The sequence below is a fragment of the Thamnophis sirtalis genome, unplaced genomic scaffold (genome assembly GCF_051295495.1).
Source record: "Thamnophis sirtalis isolate CommonGarterSnake01/CBP01778 unplaced genomic scaffold, rThaSir2_p1.2 scaffold_14, whole genome shotgun sequence".
Classification (NCBI taxonomy): Eukaryota; Metazoa; Chordata; class Lepidosauria; order Squamata; family Natricidae; genus Thamnophis; species Thamnophis sirtalis.
Genome location: NW_028261394.1, coordinates 2664516 through 2682647, shown reverse-complemented (window position 1 = coordinate 2682647; position 18132 = coordinate 2664516). Strand labels below are relative to the sequence as shown.

Here is an 18132-nt window from a genome sequence, read left to right as displayed (position 1 = left end):
CTCATGAATCCATTAGGGCATCTTTCGGAAACCTGACATCCTGCTTGTGCAGGGGGTTGGACTGGAAGACCTCCGAGGTCCCTTCCAACTCTCTTATTCTGTTTTCAAGCAGGGGCTTCTTCCCTCTCCTCCTTTGTAAGACCCACATCCTCTGCGCAACGTCGGTGCCTTTGCCTGAAAAGTGTCAAAACACATATTGCTATTCTTGTTTCCTAATTTATATCGAAGTTCTGCCTAAGGGCACGACGAAGCTGCGATGAAATCAGGACTTAGAAGAGCAAAGATGACTAAACCTCGTGTGAAGTACAGATGAGATTTGCTAGCCCAGCCTGAGCAGGGCTTCTTTGTAATGGTGAGGCTTCGGAGAAGGAGGACAAAAAAAAAATCCCCCATAATTGCTTCCCTTCCTTGCGTGAAGCTTCCCGATGATCAGCAAGCCTGATCCACGTGACTCAATGCTCATCTGCTCTGAGCCAGGCTTCCCCGAAAAGCAGGAGGCAGATTCCTGGTCCCAACAAAGCCAATTTATTAAATGAACGTGAATGTCTCTCATTCGTATTCAGCAAAGGCCTGGCAAGCAGTCTTTCAAAGGTGAATTTATGACCACAGACCTTATCTATGTTGGAAAGCTGCCGTGTCAATATTTTCCAAATGCAGTGCTGTGCAAGAGAAGACTGGGCACAGAGTCTCTGAGATTCACGGACAGATCTTCACGCTCCTGAAATGAATTTAACGACTGAATGAACGAATTGTTTCCTGCAAAAGCCCCCTCCCCTTTCGCTCCTCTTTTATTAGCAATAGCAGTTAGACTTGTATACCGCTTCATAGGGCTTTCAGCCCTCTCTAAGCGGTTTACAGAGTCAGCATATCGCCCCCCACTGTCTGGGTCCTCATTTCACCCACCTCGGAAGGATGGAAGGCTGAGTCAACCTTGAGCCGGTGAGATTTGAACCGCCGAACTGCAGATAACAGTCAGCTGAAGTGGCCTGCAGTGCCGCATTTAACCACTGCGCCACCTCGGCTCTTAGGAAGACTGGGCACAGAGTCTCTGAGATTCAGGGACAGATCTTCACACTCCTGAAACGAATCTAACGACCCAATGAACGAATTGTTTCCTGCAAAAGCCCCCTCCCCTTTTGCTCCTCTTTTATTCCCTATGGGAGGGGCCATTCACCATCTACCTATGACTTTACTCCCAAGTCACCCTGGTTTCTGAGTTGTTCTCTTCTTCTAACAGCTCTGCGCATGGGCACACTGGGAACAGGCTCCAGCTGTTCCTCTGCCTCACTGATGTCTGACTTTGAAGGCAGCTGATAACTGTCAGGTGGCCTCGGCCCCCTCTCTGCTTCCGACGCCCTCGTCCGAGCCTTCCCCAGCCTCCAGGACTGGCCCAGGTTCCTCCCCAACCCTCCTCACTGTCCGACTCTGCCCGCCAGCTCTGCTGGTGGGCCACAACATCATCCTTCTGAAGGGAAATGCTTCCCTCAGTAAGGTTAAGCCCGATCTTAGATGGTGGAAACATCTGCTTCCGTTGAACAGCATTTCTTTTGTTCTTCCCTTTGTTCAGATTGTTTTTCTGCCCACCTTCGCTTCCTCTTAGAAGAACGTGGGGGGCACAATGGATTAATCATCCCCTGCTGATCCTCTGTGCCATCGTGAAGCCGTTGCCACCCTTCCCGAGGTGCCAGTGTCTCTTGCGTTCCCCCCTTCCTGACTCCCGTAACCCTGGTTCAGCTTCACCCCCACGTTCTCTTTAAAAGAGATGAGTCTGTCAAAGGGAAACAAGGGAGCTGATTTGGAGCAGGCAAACGGTGGGACTCGAGGTCTAAGCCAGACCAGCTACATTGTGAATCATGGAGCAAATACTTTCAGCTGAGAACTTCAACCGGTGGGGGGGGGGTTTCCCCCCGCCATCATTATATACTTTTATGTACGTGTGGTTATGCAAGCTAAGGAAAAGGGCGAGAAGAAAGCTAAGGGAGGGGACATCATCTTCTTCTTCTTTTTTAGTTTTTATAAATTTTTATTTTAAACACATAAGCACATCAAACAGAAACAAACACATGACTTAAAAAACAACGTAGGAACAATAAGTTCCATCGTATATTCATACCGCAGTTCCGTATCGGTTTCTTTGCAGTTAGTGTTTTTCCCTTCTATACATTTCCATCTTTCATTCATAATCTCCTTATTCGTTATCCATTTTTATGTACAATTCTTTATTTATTTAATATATATACATTCACATAGTTATTCTTTTTCTTTGCCATTCTTATATTATTATTATTCCATTTAAAAGGTTATAAGGTATAGTTTGGAATGCTTTGTTTACCATCCTTCGCACCTGCTAAGACACCACCTTATTTTCTCTTTCTTTTCTTTTCTCTCTCCCTTCCTTCTCTACTTCCTTCCTTCCTCCCTCTCCATCCCCTTCTTCCTTCCCTTCCCTCTTCCCCTACTCCTACCCTCTTTCTTCTCCTTCCTACCCTCTCTCCTTCTCTTTCTCTCCTTCCTCCCGCCTCTCCTTCTCTTTCTCTCCCTCCCACCCACCTCTCCTTACCTCTTTCTTCTTCCCCTACCCTCCTCCACATCTCACCTTATTTTCTCTTTCTTTTCTCCCTCCCTTCCTTCTCTACTTCCTTCCTTCCTCCTCTCCATCCCCTTCTTCCTTCCCTTACCTCTCCCTACTCCTACCCTCTTTCTTCTTCCTACCCTCTCTCCTTCTCTTTCTCTCTCTTCCTCCCGCCTCTCCTTCTCTTTCTCTCCCTCCCACCCACCTCTCCTTACCTCTTTCTTCTTCCCTGGGAGGGGACATCTTCAGGAGAACCACAAGGTGTTTTTATTGGTGGCTTCCTACTCAGCTGGTCTTCTGGATGGGAGGTATCTCAGCATCTGTGCCACCTTCGGATCCTCTGATCCAGCGGTCACCAACTGCAGCTCCATGAGAAAATATTGGTGGTCCACAGAAAAACTATTTGCATTTTTTTTATTGCACTAAATCAGGGGTCCTCAAACTACTGGGGACGGATACGTGCAATGAACACCTGTGTTGCTGCAGAGAGACTCCCCCTTAGGGGTCTTTTTATGTGGGTCGGAGGGGGGCAGAAATTCCGACCTGGGGTCTGCTTCAGCCTCCTGGTGCGGGGCTGGTCAGGATCGAACTGCTGGCAATTGGCAGAGTCACTCTGCAATACTGCATTCTTACCACTGTGCCACTACAGCCCTTTCCTCCCTCCCACTTAGCACTTAGACTTATATACCACTTCACAGTGCTTTACAACCACTCTAAGCAGTTTACAGAGTCAGTTTATTGCCCCCAACAATCTGGGTCCCTCATTTTACCCACCTCGGAAGGATGGAAGCCTGAGTCAACCTTGAGCCGGTCAGGATCAAACTCTTGGTATCAGGCAGAGTTAGCCTGCAATAATGCATTCCAACCACTGGCAAGGAAGGAAGGAAGGAAGGAAGGAAGGAAGGAAGGAAGGAAGGAAGGAAGGAAGGAAGGAAGGAAGGAAGGAAGGAAGGAAGGACGGACCATAGCAATAGTATTTAAGACTTATATACCGCTTCACAGTACTTCACATCCCACTCTAAGTGGTTTACAGAGCCAGCCTCCTGCCCCAACAATCTGGGTCCTCATTTTACCCACCTCGGAAGGACGGAAGCCTGAGTCACCTTGAGCCAGTCAGGATCAAACTCTTGGGAGCAGGCAAAGTTAGCCTGCAATAATGCATTCCAACCACTGGCAAGGAAGGAAGGAAGGAAGGAAGGAAGGAAGGAAGGAAGGAAGGAAGGAAGGAAGGAAGGAAGGAAGGAAGGACCATAGCAATAGTACTTAAGACTTATATACCACTTCACAGCCCTCTCTAAGTGGTTTACAGAGCCAGCGTCTTGCCCCCAACATCTGGCTCCTCATTTTACCACCTCTGAGGGACGGAAGGCTGAGTCAACCTGGAGCCTAGTGAGATTCGAACTGCCGAACTGAAGATAGCAGTCAGCTGAAGTAGCCTGGAGTACTGCACTCTAACCACTGCGCCACCTCAGCTCTTAGCTCCCAACCCAACTTGGGGGTGGGGTGGGGGAATAGCTTTTTCCTTCTCTGGAAGTCATTTCTAATTGTCTGTCCCTTTTTCACTTTATATATCAAGCTGGCAACACAAGGTCAGAGGTCTTGGCAAGAAGCAATTATTATTATTATATATATGTACGTATAAAAACTCAGCCAGTCGGCTGCTCTCACGGTACAAAAGGAAATATTGTAGACAAGAACTTAATCGTTCAAGGTGTGGGAGGCTTAATGGAGGAGACGCGTCTTCCTTTGATGGATAGAAAGCAAAGAAGCCTCCTTGAATTGTTGAACCGTCCTGGGGCAGGAGATGTGTGTCTCATGATGATGTCACTCGAGACATCAAAACCTGTCAGTTGCTAAGATTTAAAAGCTACCCCATGTGCTGAGCCATCTCCCAAAACTGCCACCAGCCCCATGATCCATATTCCTCCTTTCCCGTTTTTTAATTTTTCTTGCCTTTCATTAGAAATGATTGACTTCTTCCTGGGGACCTGATATTTTGAGGAAGCTGATTAAAGAGTTGGGTTTCAAGGAGGGGGGACTTTGATCACAGTGTCTTCCCCCCCTTTTAGAGTGAGATATTTAGAGTAATCGTGCAACTCTTCAGAACCCAGCTGTTGGAAATTTCAGGAGTCTATAGCTCCTTTTTGTGATGTCTTCTCATTGTCCTTCTACTGTTTTGGTCAGGAGTTGGCAACCTTCAACACTCAAAGAGCCATTGGGACCCGTTTCCCACAGAAAAAACACCGGGAGCCACAGAAACCTTCCCGTTGCCTGACTATTTCCTCAGCAGCCACACAACTAGCCTATGTAGTTGAATTAAATTTTCTGTTTTCTTCTGACACTTTGGAGTTAGACATGGTTGGCCTACTGGGGATCGAAAAACTCAATAAATTGTGACACATATTTTGAGAGACGGGGAGCCACAGCTGAGGGATGAAAGAGCCACGGGTTGCCGCCCGCTGGTCTCAGTTCTTCACCCTTTGGGAAAGTAGTCAGAAGATGCTTCTGGAAACCGTGAACGCTGTGGCTGTTTCAGGAATTCTTACCTACCTGGGAGATTATTCTACCGATGTCACAAAAAGCAATTTAGCTTAGCTTAGTTATAGGTTTCTGATATGTCTTCATATTTCAGCTCAAGATGAGATGCGTTGCTCCTATTGATCACTCTCTGGAATCTACCCCGGTTGACCGGCGGTGGGCTCTTTCTCATTTTCTTCTGGCCCTGTTTCATGTCAGTAGCCTTGAGTCCTGAGAAGCAGCCTCAGTGTCAAAACAATGTCATAAATCAATAAATCAACCAACAGTGTCCCAAATAATTGAAACGCCCAGCAGGGAACAGTGGTCAGTCTGATGTGTCAGCCTGTGTTTTGCTGCTTGCTTTTCGGCTGCCATTGAAACAAGGAGGGGTGGAATGGTATTTGGGTGGGGGAAATAATCTGTGCAGGAGGACTGTTAATTGGAGGTTGTTCTCGCCATTCGTTTGCGCATGTAGAAGGAGGGGAGTTTCCCGCCAAGGCCAACTGTCCAACTGTCTGATGATGATTTTTGAAGATGTCTCCCACCTCACAGTTGTGGCGATTTATGATTAGACTATGGACTGGGGTACCAAGGGTGGGGAATGAATCAGGTATTGATATCTATTTGCTTTCGCGCTCTTTCGCTCAGATCCAGCTTTGCTTTGCTTCTCATCATTTATAATCAGTAAAAGTACACTTAATTCTGAAACATGGAGTTGAGTGGTTTATTAAGTGAAGGAGCCGTGACATTAAGCTGGGTCTCACTTCGCACCCATCCCGGAGCGAACACCTTCCAAGGTGGGTGCACCCAACGCTGAAGCACTGCACACTTTGTGTGCTGGACAAAGCTCGGTCAGAACAGGGGGTGCATCTACCACCAACTCATAATCAGAAGAAATAAGCAACATCTGCAAGAAAAATAGAATTTGGAGCCCTCAGGATCTAAGCATCCACGTGTCCTTTCTGCTGCTGGAATTATTTTGGCCACCTCTGGATTTCTCTCAGTATTTAGAATCTTCTTCCTCTTCTAACTCCCACAATTTTAGAGGAGGAAGGGACTCCCTTGCGTCCTTCTTAGAACCAGAGAGGAAATTGTTCACCTCCCTTTTTCCAAAATTAAATGCCTCCCCCTTCCTCTCTTCCCTTCCCCAGCCTTTCATTTTCTACATCAAGATTCCAGCAGGGGTATGTCGGAGGAAGCCAGTCTTGTGTTTCCAGAAACAGTGGTTGCGCACAGATACTGAGCTTGCTGACATTTAGAAAAAAATCTCAGAATCTTAAGCAAGAGGGGAGAAAGAAAGAAGAAGAAGAAAAAAACCAACGGATTTTCCAGCGAAAAGGTCAAGGCTTGAGGGGAGCGGATGTAAAACGAAGAGAAAGAAAAACATTGCTTTAACATCAGAGGTTTTCGTGGTCTGCAACAGGATCGGAGACGGATTTATAAAATAAGACGCCAAACTCCGAAATAAGAGCCGGACAGCGGCGAGAAAAATCGTCCCCCTGCAAGGATGGGATGGAAGGACCTTTTTCAACCATTGCCCTTCCAAAAAGAGAGCAGATGTGTGGAAAAAAAATTAGCAAGACGTGGATTTAACCCTGTGAATTTGCCCCCGGATCTGTGAACGTCTTAAGTGCTGCTTTGATTTGAACTGGCAATGCTATTTGGCTCGCCCGAGGGGGAGCCAGGAAAAGAGCTTGTTTTTATGGAGGTCTTGTCATGTCACTTTGGGATTCTCCAGCAACTTCTGGACATGACCTTCTGGAGGTGTTGGAGAAAATCCTCGCAGATGACACGAAGCATTCTTCCCTAGCATAAAAACTCGCCTGAGCCGTTAAAACGGCTTTGGGGTGTTTAAGGCAGAAGTGGAAGAGCCTCAAAGCTAGGCCAAAAAAAAAATTTATTATTTTTAAAAGTGCCTTTAACTACAGTTGTGCCACATGGTTTATGCATACTTGACTTGGGGGTCTGTGGGAATGACCTTGGGATGGGGGTCAACCTATTCCCCCCCAAGCGCCTGAAACTGGTGAAATCAGTGGTGGGTTTCAAATTTTTTTAGAACCTCTTCTGTAGGTGTGGCCTGCTTTGTGGGAGTGGCTTGCCAGCCATGTGACCGGGTGGGAGTGGTTTGGCAGCCATGTGACTGGGTGGGCGTGGTCAGCTTGTAAAATGTGGTGAAACTCACTTAACAACGCTCTTGCTTAGCAACCAAAATGTTGGCTCAGGAACTCTGGCATTGAAGGGTGCAAGTCTTAAAGCTGTCAAGTTACAAGACCCTCGCACCCCTAACCCTTTAGAAAAAAAAACCCCAGGGGTGTTCAAACTTGACAGCTTTAAGACTTGTGGACTTCAACTCCCAGAATTCCTCCCTCAGTCATGTTGGCTCAGAAACTCTGGCATTTGAAGCACGCAAGTCTTAAAGCTGTCAAGTTACAAGATCCTCGCACCCCTAACCCTTTAGGGAAAAAAAACCCAGGGGTGTTCAAACTTGACAGCTTTAAGACTTGTGGACTTCAACTCCCAGAATTCCTCCTCTCGCTCTTCATCTTGATGATATGCGGACGGGTGGGGGGAGGGAGCTGGAACCGGTTCTAAACGGCACTGTAGATTTGTGGAACCTCTTCTATAGAAGAGGTTAGAACTGGCAGGAACCCACTCCTGGGTGAAATCCTCCCAGTTTGGCCTGGTTTGGAGGGCCTCTCTTTCCTCTGGCCCCTGGCCTCCTTTTCAGTGAGAAACCACCCCAGAGTGACGAGAAATCAATATCAGAATGACCAACTCAGTCTCATTCGACACCATCTTGATTTAGGGTCAATGTAGAAGATGTTGCAACCAAATGAGCATGAAGAAAAACAAATGGACTTGCAAGGAAGAATGATTGGCAGGGCAAATGATTGTATAAATCACCAGCACACACACACACACTTTTGCCCTGATGATGCTACCTTGCCTGCTCATGTGACGCTGCCAGTACAAGAAGCAAGGACCTAACGGGCTGGCTACTCGGAGCTGAGTTGCAAATGCATCTCTCCGCCCCGTTCAAATATTCATCCTGGTGTTTACACCCTTCGTCTAGGGCAGCGTGTGCCTCAACCTCCGCCACTTTAAGATATGTGGACTTCAACTCCCAGAATTCCCCAGCCGGCTTTTAGGTTTAAAGCCCTGAATAATTTACCGGTTTCTAGTGTTAAAAGGAAGATGGATGAGGCACTTGGCTCCCCAAGGGAGGGTAAATCTTGTCTTAAGCAGGAAGCCAGTTGTGCTAAAGGCTCCTGCGAAGGATGCCAAGAGTCAGCTCTGCAAAATCTGGAAGCCCACCTTGTCGCAGGCCAGGTGGGCAGGAAGCCAATTGTGCATTTATCGCCGGTGTGTTAGAAAAGAGACACTCTCTAGAAGTGCTGGCGGGATTAGAAATAGGCTTTGCGTTGGTGGGAGAGAAGGCAAATCAACAGCAAAGAATCTATTGCATCTCAAAGCTTCAGGTTTGATTCTGGGCATTTTTGTTCATTCATTCATTCAACAAAGTTGGAAGGGACCTTGGAGGTCTTCTAGCCCATACCCTTGCTCAAGCAGATCCTATATCATTCCAGACTGCTTGTCTGCAGTCTCTTCTTGAAAGCCTCCACAACCTCTGGAAGGGAACCGTTCCATTGATTAATTGTTCTCACTGTCGGGAAATTCCTCATTTCGAGGTTGGTTCCTTCCATTTCTGTAGCTACCCACCTCAATCATTGACTCTGGGCAGTTCGGAATTCTTAGCCAATGGGTTGAGAAGAACCAAGCTTGGAAGATGTGGAGGACATCTACAAGCCAAGAATAGACCAACTCCCATAAACCCTCCAAAAGTATTTAATTTAAATATCAACGAATTAAGCTTGTATTCGATGCATTTTCTTTCATTCCAATCAATTCACAATTAAATCCAGTTATAGCAGTTATTCCATCTGCCAGCCAATGTCGGCTGGCGACTCCCCAGGGGAGAGCCTTCTCTGTTGCAGCTCCAGCCCTCTGGAATGACCTCCCCGTGGAGATCCGGACCCTTACTACCCTCCCGGCCTTCTGCAAAGCCACCAAGTCCTGGCTGCTCCAGCAGGCCGAGGGGCTTGTGAAACATCCAGCCCCACGGAAATTGTGAATGTTGCGTCTTTTTTTTAAAATGTTGTCTTGTCTATTTATCCCCTTCCCCTTGTCTGTTGTGAGCCGCCCGGAGTCCTCCGGGAGTGGGCGGCATACAAGACAAATGAAATGAAATGAATGGCAAATATCCATTTGGTCATACCTCCGCCATCCAGGCAGAAGTGTTTTTAAAAAATTTAATCTTATTTATTATGAAATTGATTTTGATTTCTATCCTCCCTTTATTGTTGTTTGCAAATAACTCAAGGTGGTTGAGCTATTGAGTTATAATTGGCGTGTAACTTGATGCTGTAATTGAATTACACAAATGTATAATTATAGATATAAAACTATATAATTATAATCTATATATTATAATATATAAGATCTATAATTACGTAACTAGATAATTGTACTACATCATTGTGTAGTGGTGAAACTATGTACGAGGGGCGTGGATGGCTCTGCGGTTAAAGACGCTGAGTTCGTTAGCTGGAAAGTTGACAGATGAGTTTGAAACCCAAGCTCCACGCAATGGAGTGAGCTCCCGGTCCTGGGTCCAGCTCCTGCCCACGTAGCAGTTTGAAAGCATGCAAATGCGAGAAGATAAATAGGTACCATTTCAGTGGGAAGGTAACTGCGTTCCATGTGCCTAAGCATATAGGCATGCTGGCCACATTGCCACAGAAAGGGTCTTGAACAATGCTAGCTCTCTCGGCTAAAAAACAGAGATGAGCACGGTTCCCTAGAGTCGGACAGAAGAGGACCAGGGAAACCCTTTACCTTTAGAACGATATGATTATAGTATATAAGTATATCATTTGAACTATATGTTGAGTGGTGTTATAAGTAACTCCAATAACTCTCCTTTGGAAGAGATTGTTAGAATATTCATGACTGGGAGAGACATGGTAACAAGATCAGCCAATGAATAGACATGGCAACTAAGTCAGCCAATGGGAACGAAAACAGATCTGAGTCTGGGCTGAGAACTGAAACTGAAACTACTCTGTTTGCTCTGAACTCTTGAGATGAAACTGTTCTCTCCTGCTTGCGTTCTGCTTGTAACTTCTACCCCGTTGAAAGAATCTACTATTGGCATTGTACATTTAATCATCTGTCCTAATGCATATAAAGACTTGAATGAATCCAGCTGAATCCGTTACCCGCGTTTGCTTTCTGGATTTGATTTTTCTGCAACAAACTCTGACAGAGATGTCTTCCCTAATTTAAAAGAATTGTCCTCTCTCAGGTCTTGGGGTTGGTTAGAACAGAGTCGTTTAGAAATCTAATGGAAATGAGGTCTCCAATTGTAGAATAGGACACCTCGCCGCAGACAATTCACCATGGCCAACTCGTTACGGGATGCTGCGGGACAATTCTATTTAATTATTTAAAATGAGTGTTTTAATTGTTGTCACCCACATTTCATTTTATCCCTCCTTTGGCATCCTTTCTTTAATGATTCTGTTCCGCTGTTGTTTTGATAGTGGTTTAACTCTTAACCTGCAGAGAGTTGACTAAGGGCAAGTTGTTGTGACCCTTCCAGTTGGACTGATCTTCCCAAACGAGGGAAAACCAGGAAGAAGAATGGCGAGGAAGAGGAGGAGGAGGAGGAGGCCCTTGATGGGTTAAGACAACCCATCTTTTCTGGGACAGGGGAAAGAGAGGTTGGCCACCCCCCTGTGGGAATCGGCGTTCTTTATCGATTGCCTTCTGCGGCGCTCCCTTCTCCTGCCCCTCTTCGCGGTTCCTTTCAAGTCAGTCTTCAAAACGTTCTCTGCGTTCTTCCATCGCTGGATTAATTCATTATTCATCTGAGAGCTGGTGCGTGGGGTATTATTGTTCGGAGACTGTGGAGATGCAGAAGCTTAATAATGGCCCAATTAAATTGTGTGTTGAACACCTGCCCAGCAGTAGATAAAATTACCTTGATTGGAATCGGATGGCAACAGAAAACATACTACAACATAAATACGGGTTTTGGAGAGGTGGGGTGGGAAGGAAATGGCCTCCGTGGGTATAATAACGGTTTTCCTTTCTTCTTTCTGTTTTTGTTTGTTTATGTTTTTGTTTTTGTTTTGTTGTTCTGTTTTCCCGCGTAGACTTCCAGATCTTCCGGGGCAAAGATGCAGCTGCTGGAAACCGAGTTTTCGCAGACGGTCCGGGACCTGATAGAGCTTCATCTCCTGCAACAGGATAGCATCCCCGCCTTCCTCAGTGCGGTCACGCTTGAACTCTTCAGTCGCCAGACCGTGGCTTAGCCACCTCGGCCGGGTGGAGTGGTCCTTGTGTCGGCCGCTTGTGGCTCACGGATGGAGAAGTCTTTGCAGGGGGTCGGCTGAGGGGCCAATCCGTTGAGAGGAACCGGCCTTTTTTTCCTCTTTTCAGTTGCTACTATGTGGATATTTCAGGAGCTTGTAGGGGTCCCTCCGCGTTTTTCCTATTTTCTGAAGAAGTAACCTAATCTTCTTTCCTTCCCCCCTAACCCTTCCTCCATTCCTTTCTTTCTTCCTTCTTTCTCTCCCTCCTTTCCTTCTATCTGTTCTTCCCTTCCTCTCTCCCTCCTGCTTCTTCTATCCCTTCCTCCTTCCATCCCTCCCTCCCTTCCATCCTTTCTTTCTTCCTTCTTTCTCTCCCTCCCTCCCTTCTATTTGTTCTTTCCTCCCCCCTTCTTTTCTCCATCCCTTCTAACCCTTTCTTCTACTGCTTCCTTCCTCTCGCTCTTCCTTCCTTCCTTTCTTCCTTCCATCTGTCCTTTCCTCCCAAATGCACTCACTCCCTTCCTCCCTCTCTGCCTTCTATCACTTCCTCCCTCCCTTTCTTTCTATTCTTTCCTTCCTTCCTTCTATCCCTCCCTCCCTTCTAACCCTTCCTTCTATCACTCCCTCCTTCCCTTCCTTTCTTTCTACACCTTTCTCCCTTCTATCCCTCCCTTCCTTCTTTCTAACCCTTCTTTCTTCCTTCCCTCCCTTCTAACTCTTCCTTCTATCACTCCCTCCCTTTATTTCTATTCCTTCCTTCTACCACTCCCTCCTTCCCTTCCTTTCTTTCTACACCTTCTCCTATCCATCCCTTCCTTCTTTCTAACCCTTCTTCCATCCCTCCCTTCTAACTCTTCCTTTTACTACTCCCTCCCTCTCTTTCTTTCTATTCCTTCCTTCCATTCCTCCCTCCCTTCCTTCTGCCCTTCCTTCTACCACTCCCTCCTTCCCTTCCTTTCTTTCTACACCTTCTCCTATCCCTCCCTTCCTTCTTTCTAACCCTTCTTCCATCCCTCCCTTCTAACTCTTCCTTTTACTACTCCCTCCCTTTCTTTCTATTCCTTCCTTCCATTCCTCCCTCCCTTCCTTCTAACCCTTCTTTCCTCCCTCCCTCCTAGCCCTTCCTTCTACCACTCCCTCCTTCCCTTCCTATCTTTCTACACCTTCTCCCTTCTATCCCTCCCTTCCTTCTTTCTAACCCTTCTTTCCTCCCTCCCTCGCTCCCTCCCTTCTAACCCTTCCCTCTACCACTTCCTCCCCCCCTCCCTTCTTTTCCTTCTATCCCTCCCTCCCTTCTTTCTAACCCTTCTTTCCTCCCTCCCTCCTTCCCTCTGCAGCTGTTCGGAAAGGAAGCATTATACTGCATATACATATATCCCTCTGATCTTTCGCATCTTATTCTGTTCAGATTTTCCCTCCCTTCTTTTTTATAGGGCGCTGATATTTCCTGCCTTATTTGCCCAGGTGACAGCAATGCAGTCCAGACAGCCGAGCAGCCATTTAAGGAGGTGGGGGGGTGGGGGGGTGTTTGCCCCCCACCCGCAAAACCACTCTGCTCTGCTCCGCCTTCTTTTTAACGTCCCTTCTTCTTCCCTTTGGAGAAGCTGAGGCAAGAATTGTTTTTAAGCTTGGAAGTGGCAACTAATGGATCAAGGGATCTGGCAAATAAAAGTTGATTTGTGTGCTGGAGTGGCCTGGCCTTTCATTCCGGATGCGTCGCTCCTTCTGTTCTGCAGGATTGCAATTTCTTGGTGCAGGAACACGCAGAGAGGGTGGGGAGCTGAGATCTTGGCTGGGGAGGGGTGGGGGAAGCGTTTTTCTGAGTGGTCCATGCTGGAAACTGGCCTTAGGCCTCCACGTCTCCTTCGGAGGAAGAGAGAGAGAGAGAGCAGAGGTTCAGCATCTGCTTGTGAAAAGGTCCCACCTGATGACCGTGGCCCTCAGGGACGATCTTTGGCTCAAGGCGTTTGAAGCCATTTGGTGGAAACAATGGCCGAGAGCCAAGTTTTATCCGCCCTCCTTCCCTTTTTCTCATTCCCTTTCTCTATTCTTTCTCTCTCGTTCTCTTTCTCCCCCCCCCTCTTTCTCTCCTTAACTTTGCTCTCTTTTCCTCTCTCCCTTCTTTTGTTTCTTTCTTTTTCATCTTTCTTCCTCCTCACTTTCTTTTTCTCCCTCTTCCTTTCTCTCTTTTTCTTTCTCTCTTTCTCTCTTTCTTTCCCCTCTTTCTCTCCTTACCTTTCCTCTCTTTTCCTCTCTCCCTTCTTTTCTTTCTTTTTCATCTCTTCCTCCTCACTTTCTTTTTCTCCCTCTTCCTTTCTCTCTTTTTCTTTCTCTTTCTCTTTCTTTCCCCTCTTCCTCTCCTTACCTTTCCTCTTTCTCTTCCTTCCTTATTTTCTTTCTGTCTGTCTTTTTCATCTCTTTCTTCCTCCTCCCTTTCTTTTTCTCCCTCTTCCTTTCTCTCTTTTTCTTTCTTTCTCTTTCTTTCCCCTCTTTCTCTTCTTACCTTTCCTCTTTCTCTTCCTTCCTTCCTCATTTTCTTTCTTTCTGTCTTTTTCATCTCTTTCTTACTCCTCACTTTCTTTTTCTCCCTCTTCCTGTCCTTCTCTCTTCCTTTCCCTCTCTTTTATTTTCTTTCCCCCTCTTTCTCTTTTCCCTTTCTTCCTTATTTTCTTTCCTTCTGTCTGTCTTTTTCATCTCTTTCTACCTCCTCGCTTTCTTTTTCTTCCTCTCTTCTCTCTCTCTCTCTCTCTTTCTCTTTTTCTGTTTCTTACTCTCCCTGTCTTTCTTTCTTTTCTCTTTCTCTCTTTTTTCTCTCCTCTCGCTTTCTTTTTCCCTTCCTTATTTTCTTTCTTTCTGTCTGTCTTTTTCATCTCTTTCTTTCTCACTTTTTCTCCCTCTTCCTCTCCTTCCCTTTCTTTCCTCTCTCTTTTTCTCTCCTTTTTTTCTCTTTCTCTCCCTCCCTCTCTGCTGCTCGGGAGCTTGGCCTGAAGATGGATAGCCTGCCCCTCAGCACCAGGGAAAGGAGCCCTGATTTGTATGCGCCGTGTGGTGTACGGAGCTGCCTTCATCAGTCATGGAGAAAATGAATTGTGACGTCAGCTCCGAGTTCCTCAATTGGCCCAATGAAAAAACCCACAATTGCTTGTATTGAAAAAAATAAATAAAAATAAACCACCCACAACAACAATTCACTGCCATCTTCCAGGAGAAATGAAGTAATTAATAGTTTATTATCAACCGGGTATCTTGGCAAAACAGAGGCTCAGTGGAGGGAAGAGGCACAAATGGACTCAAAATTGGATAAAGAGCCTCCCTTCCATTAGGCAGCCGGTTCCCGGAAGTTGGATTCGTGATCAAATGGATCCACGGAAGAGGGGAAGGAAATCTTCCTACTTCAGTGTGGGAGGCTCTGGGGATTTGAGATCAATGTGGCAGAATAATCTACGTGTCCCACCCCAGTAAGATCTATGTCCCATTTCTCATCAGTGGTGATGATGTTACTTAGTTGGGTCATGGAATGTCTGCAAGAAAACAGTCAAGGTCAAGGAGCACCAAGGACCTCCTCTTCCTCCTCCTCCTCCTCCTCTCACAAACCCCACTCCCTTCTAGCACTGATGATATTACCTAGTTGGGTCGTGAAATGTCTGCAAGAAAACAGCCAAGCTTAAAGTCAAGGAGCACCAAGGACCTCTTCCTTCTCCTCCTCCTCCTCCTCCTCCTCCTCTCACAAACCCCACTCCCTTCTAGCATTGATGATATTACCTAGCTGGGTCGTGAAATGTCTGCAAGAAAAAACTAAGCTCATAGATCAAGGACCCCACAGTCCTCTTCCTCCTTAGTTCTACAAACCCCACTCCCTTCTAGCACTGATGATATTACCTAGTTGGGTCGTGAAATGTCTGCAAGAAAAAAGCTCAGAGAGCACCAAGGCCCCGACAGTTCTCCTCCTCCTCCTTGCAAGCCCCTCTCCCTTCTAGCACTGATGGTGTTACCTAGTTGGGTTGTGAAATGCAAGGAAACAGCCAAGCTCAGAGAGCACCAAAGACCCCATAGTTGTTGTTCTTCCTCCTCCTCCTCCTCCCCCCTCTTCCTCCTCTCTGCAAACTCCAATCTCTTCTAGCATTGATGATGTGACCTAGTTGGGTCGTGAAATGTCTGCAAGAAAACATCCAAGCTCAGAGACCACCAATGGTCCCTCCATGAACCAAGCTGCTCTGTTCCCTGATGCTTTGAAAGTTTCAGTTCAGTCAGTTTATTATATTTATATGCCGCCCTTTTCCCCCAAAGGGGACTCAGGGCGGCTCACAACTCGAACCAAGGAAGAGGGATACAGACAAAAAATTTAAAAAACAGCAAGCATAACAATATATAATTTAAAACTCACAACAGTCATACCATTCGAGACGGGGGCAAAGGAAAGTCTGGTTGGAGCATCTCTGAAGATCATGCATAGGGTTGTAAGTTTGTAAAGTTGTAAGTTTAATTTAATTTGTAGGCCGCCCAATCCCGAAGGACTTGTGGTTGTAAGATGGTCCAGATAGGGATTTGGGGTTGGATCTGTCCCAAATTACACGCAATGTTGAATATGTATTCTTGTGCTTTGCGTAAAAATTCAGGAAAATTGTGGCGAAACTCAATTTTTTTTTCCCTTCGTTCTAGAGCTCCTGTTTGAGGATAAACCTCTTTTTTCCACGTTTCCTCAAACAATAAGAGTGGGGAAATATCAGTCAACTTTAAATTAAAAAAAAGGAACAACTGGTTGTCAGCTAATCTGGCCTCGGCAGGAAGCAAAGTGACATGTGTCCCTCAGGTGATTCAGAAATAAAAGGATGTAGGAGACAATATTTTTTCGTCACAACATCTTCCCCCATCATCCTAGCGAGACGCCCTTGTGATGTGATGGACACCTAACTTCTGAGTTCTCCCCAAGTCACTTCCGACAGTTTCTCTCACAGCAGGCATCACGAGTAGCTCGACTCTACTGGGGTTTTGCAGGACCAGCATTCTGACATGAAAGAAAAGAAGGAAATGGTGTCTCTAGCTCAAGGAAAAAGAACCAAATCAAAGAATCAACTCCACGGATCTTCTCAGCCTCTCCATTACAGGAGACGTTCGGATGTTCCAAGTCTGCCCAAGTAGACTCCATGAAAATAGTTACTCTTGTTATTGTTCCAGTCCTCTAAGCTTCTCTTTGAAGGTTCTGCTTGAAGGGATGTGATTGCATTTTTCTTGGTCTTTGTTTTCCTTCTCTGGGGTTTCGGTTGAGTTGCAGTGCAGATCCATCTCTTTCTCAGTCCCCCTGGCTTCACTTGCTTTCCTTCCCTTTGAAGTCTCCAACACCCTCCACCCTGTTTCTCCTTCTCTGGTCTTCCATGACCTGATGATAAGCAATCTTAATATAGACAGAAGCTACATTTAGATAAGGTGAGTGTAAGCATTGGCTCAGTGGCGAAGACGCTGAGCTTGTCGATCAGAAGGTCGGCAGCTCGGTGGTTCAAATCCCTAGTACTTGAGAGACCGCCTGCTGCCAATTACCTCCCAAAGACCCGTCAGATCGCACAGGGTCGGCCTCCTCCGGGTTCCGTCTACCAGCCAATGCCATCTGGCTACTACCTGGGGGAGGGCCTTCTCTGTAGCAGCTCCGGCCCTTTGGAACAAACTCCCCGCAGGGATTCGGACCCTCACCTCTCTCCAGGCCTTCCAAAAAGCCGTCAAAACCTGGCTTTGCCGGCAGGCCTGGGGGTGATGAGTTCCCTCCCCTCTCGACATGTATGGTTGTGCGACTGTTGCTTACTTTTATTATTTGTATTTTGTTTTTTATGTTCCCCTTTTTTCCCCCTTGAATTGTTCGCTGCTCTGAGTCCTCCCGGAGAAGGGCGGCATACAAATAATAAAATTCTATTCTAGCACCATGTAACGGAGTTCTTCCTTCTAAATAAGAACTTATTATCATTATTATTGTACAATTGTATCACAGCGGCCAGTTGTTTCGCCGGATTTTTCATTGGTTACTAGTCGGGCCCCACCCAGGGGCCTAGGACGTCGTAACGTATTTTCGTAATATGCGTGCAGATCCAAGCAGTGCGGATTTTTGCATTTGACTGATGGTGATTTTGTCAATTTTTAACTGTTTTAAATGTAATCCCAGTGCTTTTGGAATAGCACCCAGTGTGCCAATTACCACTGGAATTATCACTGCTGGTTTGTGCCATAGTCGTTGAATTTCAATTTTTAAGTCCTGGTATTTTGCGATTTTTTTATGTTCCTTCTCGGCGACCCTGCTATCACCTGGTATTGCGATGTCTATGATTGTGACCTTATTTTTCTCAACCAGTGTGATGTCTGGTGTATTATGCGCCAGTATTTTGTCCGTTTGTATACGGAAATCCCACAAGATCTTGACCATCTGATTTTCGGTGACTTTTTCAGGCTGATGTTCCCACCAGTTTGTTGCGGTTTTAATATTAAAATTTTTGCACAAATTCCAATGGATCATTTGTGCTACTGAATTGTGCCATAATAATAATAATTATAATTATAATTATTATTATTATTATTATTATTATTATTATTATTATTATACAATTGTATCACAGCGGCCAGTTGTTTCGCCGGATTTGGCATTGGTTAGTATTCGGGCCCCACCCAGGGACCTAGCACATCGTA

At 46.1% G+C, this 18132-nt stretch overlaps 1 protein-coding gene across 1 annotated transcript in view; it reads left to right on the top strand.

Annotated features, from left to right (window-relative positions):
- The window catches only part of MAD1L1 (mitotic arrest deficient 1 like 1), a 428801-nt gene extending 416419 nt beyond the window's left edge, over positions 1 to 12382 (top strand). Inside the window, exon 17 of the mRNA XM_087729234.1 lies at positions 11308 to 12382. Coding sequence (XP_087585360.1) covers positions 11308 to 11466 — 159 coding nt within the window. The 3' untranslated portion in view covers positions 11467 to 12382. The remainder of the gene's footprint in view (positions 1 to 11307) is intronic.
- The last annotated feature ends 5750 nt before the right edge of the window (positions 12383 to 18132 follow it).